This window comes from Poeciliopsis prolifica, unplaced genomic scaffold, assembly GCF_027474105.1.
Source record: "Poeciliopsis prolifica strain line A6 unplaced genomic scaffold, Auburn_PproV2 SCAFFOLD014, whole genome shotgun sequence".
NCBI classification, from domain to species: Eukaryota; Metazoa; Chordata; class Actinopteri; order Cyprinodontiformes; family Poeciliidae; genus Poeciliopsis; species Poeciliopsis prolifica.
This window is the reverse complement of record NW_026562389.1, coordinates 2,242,072-2,255,830: the sequence shown is the minus strand read 5'-3', so window position 1 is coordinate 2,255,830 and position 13,759 is coordinate 2,242,072. Positions and strand designations below refer to the sequence as shown.

The following is a 13,759-nucleotide window of genomic DNA, read 5'->3' as shown; positions in this document are numbered from 1 at the left end:
GTTTCCAAACTAGGCACGTCTCTCAATCATCACAACTTAAGATCTTATCCAAGAGCATCACAGATCAGTGAGAAGGAAAAACTTTGATGCAATCCAGCCTTTGTGCTCAGAATGTGGACATAGTACTTTCTTTTAGTTAGCGTAAGATTTAAAGGTATCTTCAGAAGACCATAGTGGTGCAATAAGATGAATCTAAAACTAAATTTATTTAATATGTGGTCATCTTAAAAATAGTAGCAGATGTCCGGAAGGGATAATAGGCATGTATACCATTTAGCTGCCGTCAACATCAGTCTCATCTACAGCTTTTATACTCACCCACCACACAAACTGCCACAGATAGATTGATCGAAGAAAGATGGATAACAAAGATGTTTTGAAGATCAGAAGGGGGAGAAAAAAATGACTAAACCAGATTTTCATGATTTCATTTATGGATGTTGATAATCTGCTGTAACAGTCAATGTTCAATTGGCTACATAGGATGAAATGCAAAGCTTATGCTTTCCCCTCACATCTCAAAAGCACCTTGTGTCTCCCGAACCTCTTTTCTGCTCTCGGTTGATATCTTTCCTATGCAGCTGGCTGACGGTATCCTTATGATGCACCACACTTGGCATATATTTTCTTGGGTTATTGAGCAGAGAGCAAAACAGGCTCTTCACATGATTGATGAGGAAATGGGATTTTAATTCAGTTACTGAGCCGTCACCCTGTGGCCATATCTGCATGTCAGCCTTCCACATTTGGAAACCAGTTTGCTGGGAACAATGGGAGACTGAGAAATTATTTTTCACCCATCTGACAAATTTTCTCATGGTGATCAACTTGCAGATTGCTCTTCCCATTTTAAAATATCTTTCTTGCTTCTTCCTTACAAGTGAAATGCTGTTGTTTTTTTTTATAATTGAAAAGACAACAAATTTGTCTCTGCTTCTTGTAAGATGTAACACTATCATGCATTTCATTTTCTGCATTTCCACTTTCTACTGTTCTGTGACCTTACTAATTTGTGAACCTCTACAGATTTCACTGTTAGAGGTGCAATATTTTTTTTTCCAAAACTGATACTCCTTTTACATTGTTTTAATTTCTGAGATGCTTGTATCATTACCTATCAAACAAACTTCTTTCATAAAAGTAACTGTTAATATGTATCAGGAGTTGAAATATTTTTGGATTTAGCTATACATAGTTGTACATTTTTAAAGTTTATCTATGTTGGAAAATCTTCCCCACGTCCTCTGCTCACATTTTTTTTTAACTATTGCTTTGTGTCCACATTGTACTTTTTAAAAAGATATTTAGCAAATAGTGTGCCATAGTTTGTTCATTGAGACTTCCATCTGTTTCTATAGAGTTGAATGGAATACTACAAACTCATGGCTTCTGAATGTGTTCTTTATTACATTTGACCAACAGATTCAAAATGGCATTACTCCGTCCATTATAAAAGGCATCTGGATTTTGATAACATTACTTCTGCATTTTGGTCCATGGGTTCAAATTTAGAAAAACATGTTTTGTTTGAGGGAGGGGGTTCTCTCTAGTGGTTATTTATATTTGGATAGCTTAATTCCATGTTTGGAGAATGTCCTTTTTTCTTATCTGAGCCAAAATATACATTTTATTTGTGAATTTCTTTGTGTAAAACTAATAAATGCTATTTGCGATTTGTATTATAGCAACTTGTCTATTTCAGTTACTTTTGGTCAGCGCTTCTTTTGACAGATGCATTGATCTTAGTATAATCAATTGAATGTGCTGAGTTCTGGTGTGCATGTTTCGGCACCTCCAATTATGAGTATAAAGCTATTCTGTTGTGAACTCCAACAGTAACCTTTAGGAATAATGTCTTCATAGAATCCATATTATTTCTGGGTCACACATTTTATTATTATTTTGAAGGCATTTGTAGTTTTTCCACTGTCAGCTCACCATATTTGTTGAAACTCTAGATTTATAAGCTCCTTCTGCCATAGTCTCACTGTGAAAGTTTCCATCTTCTCACAAGAAAAGGGATCAAATTAAGCTTTGTTGAGAACAAAGCATTAGAAGGTATCTTAGCACCAAGGACAAAATAGCTCTTCTGCAAACATCTGGGTATTTTTTCTCTGAAAAGGATTTAATTTTGAGACTTATTTTACAGTAGCTGTTGTGAAGAAATGCATATTGTTTTATTTTCTGGGTAAAAATTTGAATTACATTTGATAACTAAACTCAAAATCTGCTTCACTTTTTTTCAATAGGGCAAAATGGTGAAAGGGATGGGAGGAGCCATGGATCTAGTAGCTAGTGCTGGAACTAAGGTGGTGGTCACGATGGAGCACTCGGCAAAGGTGTGTATGCGCATCAGTGTAGGTGTGTGTGTTTTAACTTTCTTTCAAGTCACCTCAGCTAAAGGAGTAATATACTTTTCTAACATTGTTTCCAATCTGGTGACGTTCTAACTCCAGTTCAGCCCACGCTTCCCATTTTGTCTTATGAATTTAGTCACTGGTTTGTTTTGTAAGGTTGATCATATAATAAATAAAGTTTTGGATCAGCTATCACTGTGTTTATTTTTATTCCAGCTCACCCTGTTGTCTTCGATAAATTCCTACCCGTCCCCCTGTCTGAATTTGCAAATTAGCTTGAAGATTGTACCGCATCCCTGCTAAAACATGTTTCCAATCAGTACCTCGCTGGCCAAAAGTTAGATGTGTATAGATTTCAAAAATGCAGTCCTCCATCCACTCTGAATTAGCAGTTGTTGACAAATGAATGTAAATGTAAAAAAAAATAAAAAAATAACTAGGTGCTCCTTTGAATAAATAAGGTTTCTCTGTTGTACAGAACTTTGGAATCTCATATCTAAAATTCTACTTAACTACTTTTTCCTTCTGAGTCAAACTAAATTGGCAATTCCATTTTCCCATGCTTGCTTCCTTTGCCAACTTACTTTGTATTTGCTTCCTATAATAATGACTCTGACTGTTATGGCTGATTAGGGACAAGTTGGTTAATAGATTGCCTAATGCTTATCTGAGAATGCCAGTTCATCCTAATGAGGTTTTGCTCAGACGGCATTCCTTCTTCATTTGTCTTGAGCCAATTTAAAAACAACTTCAGAATTGTAGTTGGTCCAGTTTTTTTCTGGGGGGTGGAGAGGCATTTGGAAGAGCTGATTAATAGTTAAACGTGTTCCAGCTACAGATGAACTCGTTTTTTTTTCTTTCAAAATGCCTAGCTTTACTGTTAGAAAATTCAGAGTGATATGCGACAGAAGCCCATTCTTCTGTATAAACAGAAACATGGTGGGTTCTCCTTTTTCTTTTTTTCTTTTTTTTCTTTTGGCTAATGGGACTCTGTCTGGCACCCAGCTAAAGTCCAGATGGTGCAGCAGGTGAACATAAATGTGTCACCCTGAAGGCTTTTTTTCATTCATGACTGGGGGAAAAAAGGTGAAACATGGCAGTAATTTGTCTTCCTTTTTTCTTAAAAATGGACAGAAAAGGTAAAAACTAAGACTAAAAGAAACGTCTTTAGTACATACTTTTTTAGGATGTGCTTACGTAATCAGTAAAATCCTATATTTATTTGATCAACTTGTTGAGCAATTTATGCGTCTTTGCTTATGTGTCTTTCCTTTCAGGGAGGAAAACACAAGATAATGGAGAAGTGCGTCCTACCATTGACAGGGAAGCAGTGTGTGGATCGAATCATTACAGAAAAGGTGCATCTATATCTTCAATTGTGCACATAATATATGCAAATGTTCCTTATTCCACTTGAATGGAAGGTAAGAGTCAATCTGCACACTTGGATGAATGAGCCATTAACCATACATTTTTAGTGCTTAATCAATTTGGACTGTGAATAATTTAACTGTTCTGATGCACTAGAAATGTTTTTGAAAGTAAATTTTCATTGTAGAAAAGAGCCTTTAAAATACAGGACTTATGGTGGACTTATGGTGCATGTTGCTGTGATGGACAAAATAAAAAGGCAACAAGAACTAGAAGCCTATTTATGATGCCACATGTAGTGCATACCAGGACCAGGAGTTGTGCGATTTTGTTTTTACAGACTTGCCTTGGACCTGCATCTTTGGTTAATTGTAACAGGTGACACACAAACTTGTCATCTCTTACCACAGTTGACAGTGCCATAGAAGTGGTCAAAACCATGTTTTCTCATTATTTTTACAACATCTTGCATTTTAATTTAATCAAAATCTTTAAACTGAATTGGTCTGAAATGTACTGTATGGTATTTATTTATTGGAGGGGATAAAAATAAAGAACCAGCTACCCAATTCTTACACATTCTAGAAAATTTGCATTTTTAATGTCCAAAATATGATCAGGTTATCTACACTTTTTTTGTTAAAAATATTATATTTTACCACAGTGAGTTGTGTTTGGACTATTTTTTAAGTGTAAATACAAAACCTCACTAAAATATATATGTTTGCAGAATAAAGTCAAAAGCTGCAGAGGATTGAAGGATGAATAGAGGGGAAAGTGGTGCACATATGGTAGGACTGATGGAAAGGTAGAGCAAGCGAGGAAGGGACAGATTGGAGACGGATGGATGAACTGATAGATAGTATAAAAGACAGACAGATGGATGAATGGATGGATTACATTCTTATTTTAATTCACATATTTCTCTAATTTGGTTTAATTCGATTTTATTTTTGGTCTGTGGTGAAAAGGGAGACCTACTACATTTCATAAATATGTTTTCAATAGTCATATTCTGATCATTAGAAGCATCAGGCTTGGAATTTTAAAGGTCTTCATCTCCATAAAGATTTTTTTTCTTTCTGCAACCTGAACCTTTTGTCATAATAATGGTTCTAATAAGACATTTTCTGAATTCATTTATTTTACAATTATGGTTCAGGTAGCTTCCATCTAAGCATGCTCTCGTCACAAACATCACTACCTACTCACAGGCAGTGCTCGCTGTACACTTGGAATATGTTGAATGCTAGATGGTTGCCTTTGAGACTAATTAAATTGCGCCCAGAGGCCGCTAGATGAACACAAATGTGAAATAAAAAACAACAGGGCGTACTGCTTTTAGAGAAAAACATCTAAATTTGTAACGTCTGTTGTAGAAAATAGTTAAAATTCATCGGGGTGGCTAGTCGAATTCAAATGGAGGAAACCGCAGCTTTGACTACTAAATGTGAAAAACGGTGGAGGAGATGTGGAAATCAAATCAGGAGAGATGTTCTTGTCTTAAGTGGATTTTGATCCAGATGTGGTGTGGTGCTCAGTTTAGATCGTCCTCTCCCTCCCTTCTAATAACTGCCTTTAAAACTTTGCTCACTAAAAGTAAGACCTGTCTCTATGACCCCCACCATCCACCCAACAACCCACTCATTTCTTTCTGCTCAGCTCGTTTCTGTTGTGATCTCACAGCTTTTCTCAGCAAGCATTTTTCTGTTAACATTTAGAAAAGGTTACAGCTCTTTATACAGAATTACAAACTCTGCTGCCATCTCCTCTCCATTTTCCTCATTTAAGCCTCGACTTTCGGGCTCCCTAAACACTCGCTCCTTGAATACATTTCCAGCCTTTTACTGTCTCCAGCCTGAATTCTTACTCTTTATAATTGATGACCTCATTTTCTTCTCTTCCAAAACATATTTTTCTCTTTTTTCTTCATGCTTTGTATTTTACTAACCCCCCTCCTACCATTTTCAGCTTTGTCTCTTGTGCTTTGAATGGATTTGTTCTTTGCTTTTTTCCAATGAACGACACAATAAGCTGGCATATTCTGACCTAATGTGTGAGCATTTTGAAGGCAGTCTTTGACAGTGCCACCCCCGTTCTTTGCAGTCTGGGCAAAGCGAAATGAACTTTTCAGAAATTCTGAAATGTGGTCGTCAGTTCATCATCTCCTGAAAAAAAAACTAGCCTCAATACAACTACCAAGAATATATCACCTTCAGTTGTTCTTTCAGTGGCTGTTATGAAAAAAGAAAAAAAAATAAATGAGGTCAGCAGTAGGATCATTTTCTAACTATTGGTAAATTAAATGTGACTTTTTTTGTGACAAGATAATTGAATGCAAGTATTTTGCATTCAAGCTGTTCACGTCCCTTGACCACAAACTTCAATGAATTTTTTGGGGATTTGATGTGGTAGAACGATACAAAGCAGTGCATGTCATCAAGTTTACCAAGACTTGTCAATGAGTTATCCATTCAGTTCAATTGTGTTGGAACAGGAATGCCTCTAAAAGCTGCCGGACAGATCTCCAGTCAAGGACTATAAGGCCCCTCGTTTAGGCCAGAGGTTTGGAAATCCTCAAGGTTTGATGTCTTTCAACTTTTAGATGTGTCCCCTGTGCAACACATCTGAATGACATACTCTTCTCCAGTGCATTGAAGTACTCCTGAGACCTGCTAATGACCTGATTGTTTGACTCCACTGTGTTGAAGCAGATACACATCTAAAAATTGCGGGACATCAGCCCTCAAAGCCTGGATTTGAAAACCCCTGATTTAGACATGTGAGAGACAACCCTAACACTGAAAAAAGCTAAATCAGGACTTAGCTGATCATATATCACATAATATGATGCTTCAGTTGCTTTATCACTTACAGTGCTAAAAGTATGAACTACTTTCTACGTTCATTCTGGTTCATTTAGCTTCTTGTAATTTAATTCCAATAAAACACATTGAAGTTGCTGGTCGTGATGTGATAATATACAAGAAAGTACAGAACATAAAAGTTGGTTGCTCAAGTCTGTGCTATGAACCATTTTGCAGCAATTTTCAATGGAAGAGCCTTCCAGTAACTTTTAGTCTGAAAAAACAACTTTTTTTTAACTTCATGAGCACTTTCTTCTTCACTTTAATAAAATATATCCCTGGAAACAATTATGTGGAAAGCAATATTTAACAAGAAAAGCTTTTAAAAGCAGCAGAGGCAGATTTTGTTTAAACTTAACTTTTTTTAAATAAAAGTTATTCAAATTTAATAGGACCTGACATTAAACCTTAACTGCATAATAATGATTATGATTATGTGGTGCCTTTTTTATGCAGATTTAATAACTCATCTGGAGGGTAATGTGGATTAACAGAAAAATAAACTTAGAAAACTGCTCAACATATTACTGGGATTAAGTAGCAGCTAGAAGTCAAAGTATTTCATTTCATACAGCTTAAGCATTTTCAAGTTATTCTCTAAAAGCAACAAAATGGAAAGAAGTGTTCATGTTGCTTATGAGAAGTTGTTTTTTATCCATAGTCTCAGTGGTGGAATTCTCTCCTTTGAAAGTGAAGCAATAACTTTGCTTCCATCATAAAAACAAAGAGGGAAGCTGCTTTATTAGGCTATTAAGAAATGCTGATCAATAAGAAAAGCTGCTTAAAATGCTATCAGAAGAATAGTTATGCCCCATTTTATTGTTTTAATATTGAAATAATGTGATTGTTTTTGAAAAATTGTTTCCCACCAATTAATGTCTATTATCTGTTGTTATTTTGTTGTTTATTGTCAGAATAATAGTGTTGCAAATAACTCTGGTTACGACTACCTGTGGGCTCTGGAAATTATTGTTATGGTAATACCAGTGGTGAATCATTAGCTTCATATTGAGCACTCTAAATCTAGTTTTCAGCAGGTGATACAGTCAACATTATTACAAAGGTGGGAAATATACAGAATTTGATAAAAGCACATTGGCAATGTTTTAAATGGGGGTGTCCAAACCACAGACAGCAAGCCAACTGCAGCCCGCAGTCCATTTTTAATTGGCCTGCAAAACATTTTAGAAATAGAATAGAATATGGCCCGCACTTCAACTTTTGCTTGAGTGTATTGCACTTCTTAGTTTTAACACCAGGGGGATCTGCTGTTGATCAAGGCAGTTGCTTCAGCAAAAAAGGACAATCACAGAAGAAATTTACCCCAAGTTACTATGAAAGCATTTTGAGTGAAGCTCAATCTCTTTTAAGACACAACTGCACAACTTCAATGTTGTGCATTTCCCCTCACTGTCCAAGATCAGAACTGCTTATTCACAGGCCAACCTTTCTGTTATTGAAAAATAAATCAAACTATTTGTGACTCCTTTCCCAGTGGATCCCATAGAAGTGGAAGACAATCTGCAATTAGAACTCATCAAAATCCAGTGTGATAATTCTGTGAGGAATCAACATCAGCAGCTTTCCCTCCCCAAGTTCTACCGGAGCTTGGAAAAGGAAAAGTTTCCTCTGAGACACCTTGCAAAAAAATTTAAAAAATCAGTCTATTTGGCTCAACATACATATGTGAGCAAACATTTTTGCTGTTAACACTGAACAAAAGCAGAATGAGAACCAATTTACATAATGTCCATCTCAACCACTACGTTTACTCCAGACTTGCCAGCCATCCTTCGGTCCAAAGCGCAGCAGCACTGCTCCCACTGAGTGGAATGTTGTTCCCACGTTAGGTGGGTAAAAAATATATTCCACAGTACCCGTTAGTTAATGCATGTGCAAGTGCACATGCTTCAAATATCAATAATGCACATTAATTCTGTCACTATCCTGCTTTTGCACACTGCTTTCTTACATGCGTTTTTCTTGTCAACACACAGACTACAAAGTCAGCTGATCTCATCTGTTGCAGATGTGCTACTTGATTAAGTGACATCTGTCTGGATTTTTGGCACAAGTGGCGTATCTGCATGATGCTCACCAGACTGCTAAATTTATATGGATTCCTGTTATCAAATCCAGTTCAGTTTGTTAATGTTAACTGTTTCAAATGAACGTTAAGCTTGTTTAAAGCTTAACATTGTTTAATTTCATTGTTTAACAATTAAAATTGTTTAATTTTAAGCTTTAAACAACAAGCTTAAAATTTACCTGTCCCATTTTCCCCTTTATTGTTTTTTCTCTGTAAATCTTCTAAGAAGAAATCTGAGGCTGTCGTTCTGAGAAACAGCGACCAAAGTTTTTTCTGAACGAATCAATAAAGTTCCATTTATGGAAATCTGTCTTCAATAATATTCAACAATAGAAAATATTTGACCACTTTCAATTGGTTTTTCAAACTTTAATACACTGAAGTTAAGACTATACATCTAATTTCTAGTAAGTGGCCCAGTCCCTCCTATATTTTTATGTATGTGGCCCTGAGTGAAAAAAGTTTGCACACCCCCAGTTTAAAACATCATCCATCCATCCATCATTCTTTGACCTGTTTTTCCATTCATCTGTCCATCACTTCTGGTCTGTTCATCCATCCACACATACATAGCCTCTCTGGTCCATCTGTCCATCCCTTCTTTGCTTTACACATCACTCCCACCTTCATTAATCTATGCAGCATTCTTTCTTCTTTCTTCCTTTGTTTTTCTTCCTTGCTTCATCTGGACAAGTGCCTCAAATTTAATAACTACAAGTTAATGTGTGTTTGCAAAAGTATTGATTTTAACTTGAAAAAATGGTAATAGTTGCATGTAAATTTTTTTTAACAAATGGTTTTTCTAAATAAGGACCGAAAAAAGGGTCATTTTTGGATATGCCTGCAGACACATGAACAGACGGTGACACGCACAACATATTCTCTCAAACACATCGTCCTTGTTGGCTCTTGACAGCCTGCAGGGATGGTAAATTGAGTGTTGTCCTAAATAGTTATGTTTTGATTTGTAGACTCTGGGTGGTGGTAAACCTGTTGCCTCAGGTTGTGTTTCTACTGCTCTTCTCTATGGGTGAATCATCTGATGTTCACATTTTTCTTTTTTTTAACCACGCATGCTGTTTAAATGCTTATTTACTTTTTCTGGTTTTATTGTATGTCCTTTAACATACTGTGAGAGAGGAAATTAGAGCACCTCCGAAGCCCATTTTCAGCTTTAGAGTCCCTTCCTATCTTCTAATTGTTAAAATTACTTTTTGTTTTGTTCAGAAAAAAACCCATTCGTCTAAATCAAGTCTAATGTCTTTAGAATAATTCAGTCGTAATAGTCCCAGAAAGATGTCACCTTGCCATTTTGCATAATGACAGTAGCACCAATGACAGCAATTATAACTGCAGGAGCCAAATTGAAATTCTTTTATAGTCCCACGTTGAGCCTTTTTGTAAACGCATTTCTAAATTTGCTAATCACATTTGCTGAAATGTGTGGTAGAAATAACCTTTGACTTAATTGCTCCTATTGCTTCAATTACATACCAACATCTTGTTTCCTACAAACATTACGCTTCCTACTTTTAATTGACATTCAGCCCACTTCCAGCCAGACGACACATCATGTTGTCTACCAGCCTCTTAATTAATAACTTCCATCAGTCTGGTTAATGATAATGGGGGATTTGAAGACTGTGAAGAAAGGTGACCCAAAGTTTTAAAAACAAAGAAATACTTCGCAAATGGAGCACAATTTAAACAAAATGTGATTATTACAGGTGAGGTCAGGAGATAAAATCAGAGTGTACTGACCCAGACTGCCATGTGTCGCACATTTTATAGCAGAGTCAAAGCTTACTTTCATTGACTTCAGACGAAACGTCCCACAACACTACCCTGTTGTCGTATTTTAAACCCACAGGTCTGGCATATTTTGATAAACCTTTTAATCCCCTTTAATCACTTGTGACAAAGTGTCACAATTAGAGATGCATGTCGTTTTCTGCGTTACCCATAGACCCTAGGTCCTCATGACATTCCATCTGTCTCGCTATATTGAAGTGAGATATCTGCCTCCTGCCCTGTCAGTGTGTGGAGTCCTAATGAGCTGAGAGTCCTGACAGGCTTTACATGGCTGTGGCTGAGGCTTAGCCTGCCAGTTCCTGTAGAAAAAGGCAACAGGCCCCGGCTCTGAAGAGTTTGCCTGAACTGTCCTTAAACTAATTTTATATTGTTTACCAGAGGAGGGAAACTGGCATTTCTCTTGATTCACTTTTAAGCATGTTTTTAATGAAGTGGATAGCACGCCTGGGGCACTGGCCTGTCTGAACCTCCTCACATTACAACTTTTGAATACGACAATGGTTTCACAGCACATTTTATAAACAGAAATGTATGACTTGGACTTGGTGGTTTCATTTGAAAAGGAGAAAAAACAATGACACCTACTGTTACAGCTTGGTTGTAAAACTGTCATAGCACATTATTTTTCATGTATCAACAGAAATGTTGAAGCGTCCATTAAATAAAGTTGTGGTTTCAAATGCTTTTCATGAAGAATATTACCTTTTTGCCATTGTGGTTTATCTGGCAATGATATTAAGACAAATGTTGCTGGTTAATTAATCAGACTATTTGCATAAGCAGATACTGCTTTGTAACTTTGTACTTGGAATAGTCCTATATATATATGTGTGTGTGTGTGTATATATTGTAATATATTTGCAAACAAAGACATTCTGACTTTTTTTCCACAATACCAGTCCTTATTTCAGTCACAAGGACTTTCAAGACATCTCAATAATTTAGCTGTAAAACTATTTTTGAGGATGGTGTCACACCACTGAATTTCTGTAAGTCAGTCTGCAATTCATTTATCTGTTGTGCTCATTACATCATTTTTTGTCCCCAGTAAGTAACCAAATATTCATTCAGGGTATTCTCATACCCAGAAGTTTTTGTTGCACCTCACATCCTCTGCTTATACCTGTGCACAGTGACGAGTTCCCTGATGTCCCAGGTGCTTTGTCATCGTTCTTTTATGGAGGTACCTTTAAAGTGTGAAGCATCTTTTAGTTTCATGAAGTAACTAGGTTTTCTAGCATTTGTCAAATAAAAATTATTTTGGTATTTCCATTCAAACTAAAACAAATCTAAGTTACTTTTCATTAGATGTAAACCATGTGATCTGTTACATCATCTGCCATATAATACAGCATCTCATTAAAGAAAATGAAAGAAAATGCTGGTTCTTTTTTTTTTGTTTTGTTTTTTTTGTTTGTTTTTTTTTTTGCTTTAAAGATCATGTAACATTTGTAACTGAACATTTTTTTATTTTGCTGCTCTGCAGTCCAAAATGAGACTAAAAAGGTTGCAGACCCCTGGTCCAAAAAATTTACTACTACCCCTCACTTAGAATTAATGCTGAATTTGAGAATGTTGAATCTATTACATCTATTTAAATTAATTAAATAGATTTTTTTTTTTATCATGCTCAAACTATCAGAAGTACCCCAACAATTACAGTGTAACTGTTCACTTGTTTTTAGGGGTCCGGATTCAGTGAGTCAAGGACTCCTCTTTCCTCTTCTGTATGTGTCAACAATAATTGCAGCTTTTTTGTCATCTCCTGTGTGGATGAAACTAAAATGCTACTTTGGCCTCATGCCCAAACTGATGCTTTTTTAAAAAGTGTGGCCTCATTGTACAGTTTACGTCTGGTTGATATTTCAGTTCCTGAAATTGTCTCTCTGTTCCTCACTTTAGTCCCCTCATCAACCATCGTCTTTCTACTCAATTTTCCCTTTTTTTTATCCTCACATTTTTCAACCATCTGTCTCTTTACCAGGCTGTGTTTGATGTGGATAAGACAAAAGGTCTGACTCTGATTGAAATATGGGAGGGACTGAATCCTGAGGACATCAAGGCATGTACCGGCACAGATTTTGAGGTGAGTGCCATAACCGTTCAGTTATCTACGTTTCTTCACGCTTCCCATTTTAGATTGTGTTTAAAGCGTCAAAATGAATTGATTTTTTTTATTGCTGCTAGGTATTATCAGACTGAAATTATTTTGACTACATTTATGAAAGATGTTCAAACGTTAATAACTTATTTCTTATGTTAAGAAATAAGTTCTTAAAATCAACTGTAGCAGAAATATTAGTAATCCTGCTGTTAAAGCACAGCTTCTCGAGAATGTTAAACTGGTGTGCTCCCACAGTAGGCAAGTTAATCCAAATTTGTATGGGTAATCAAATCCTGGACATCAAATGTCAATTTGTTTGAATATTTTTTACACATCTTCACCAAATATCAATAAGCATTTTTTTTTTGTGTTCCTCTCCAGGTGTCTTCCAACCTGAGGCCTATGCAGCAGATTTAAAAGCGTTTCAAGGTGTTTTAAGATGTTTTTTGACTTGAAAGTTACTCTGTGATAAAAAACTGCCATTAACTGAGGATGTTCTGTGTCAACTAAGGTTACAAAACATACATCTGGTTCAGTTCTCTGGCAATGACTGTTCAAATATCAGAAATTACTCAGCATCACTAACTAAGGAATAGGACTCAACTGGAGTCATTGTGCATGATTCTTATGGCGTGATGTGGATATTTCACTGTTGGGGTAATAATTACATGTGTGCAGCTGTAACCAAAATGTTCCTTTAAAATGTTCTTGAAATAATTTGTAAGAAGAAAGCACCATCATTACCTTTTAATTAAATTCAGTTAATTAAATACTGTAAGATAGAAACCTGATTATACGGTAACAATATAAAAATTGCAGTACAAAACGGTTTCAGATTATACGATTGCAGATCTGTAAAGTTGTCTATTATGGATATAAGTATGTCACCAGAATTTAAAATAAAAATGCCCCTAGAATTTATATATATATATATATATATATATATATATATATATATATATATATATATATATATATATATATATATATATATATATATATATATATATATATATATATATATATATATATATATATATATATATATATATATATATATAAAACCTCACAATAGCTTAACTAAAAAGCTTAACTAAAAAGTTAAGCTAAAAACATTAAAAATGTGGTCTTTCTGAAATAGAAATGTGAATTTTTAACT

General features: G+C 35.5%; 1 protein-coding gene across 2 annotated transcripts in view; it reads left to right on the top strand.

The window, feature by feature from the left end:
- The window catches only part of oxct1a (3-oxoacid CoA transferase 1a), a 43,161-nt gene extending 29,624 nt beyond the window's left edge, over nucleotides 1-13,537 (top strand). The window contains exons 14-17 of one of the 2 annotated variants that reach the window (XM_055039557.1): nucleotides 2,250-2,339; nucleotides 3,635-3,715; nucleotides 12,481-12,582; nucleotides 12,982-13,537. In XM_055039557.1, the coding sequence (XP_054895532.1) occupies nucleotides 2,250-2,339; nucleotides 3,635-3,715; nucleotides 12,481-12,582; nucleotides 12,982-13,017 (309 nt within the window). In that variant the 3' untranslated portion in view covers nucleotides 13,018-13,537. Of the gene's footprint in view, nucleotides 1-2,249; nucleotides 2,340-3,634; nucleotides 3,716-11,629; nucleotides 11,907-12,480; nucleotides 12,583-12,981 lie in introns of those variants that run through there. The other variant, XM_055039558.1, reaches the window with a different exon arrangement.
- Nucleotides 13,538-13,759: the final 222 nt, after the last annotated feature.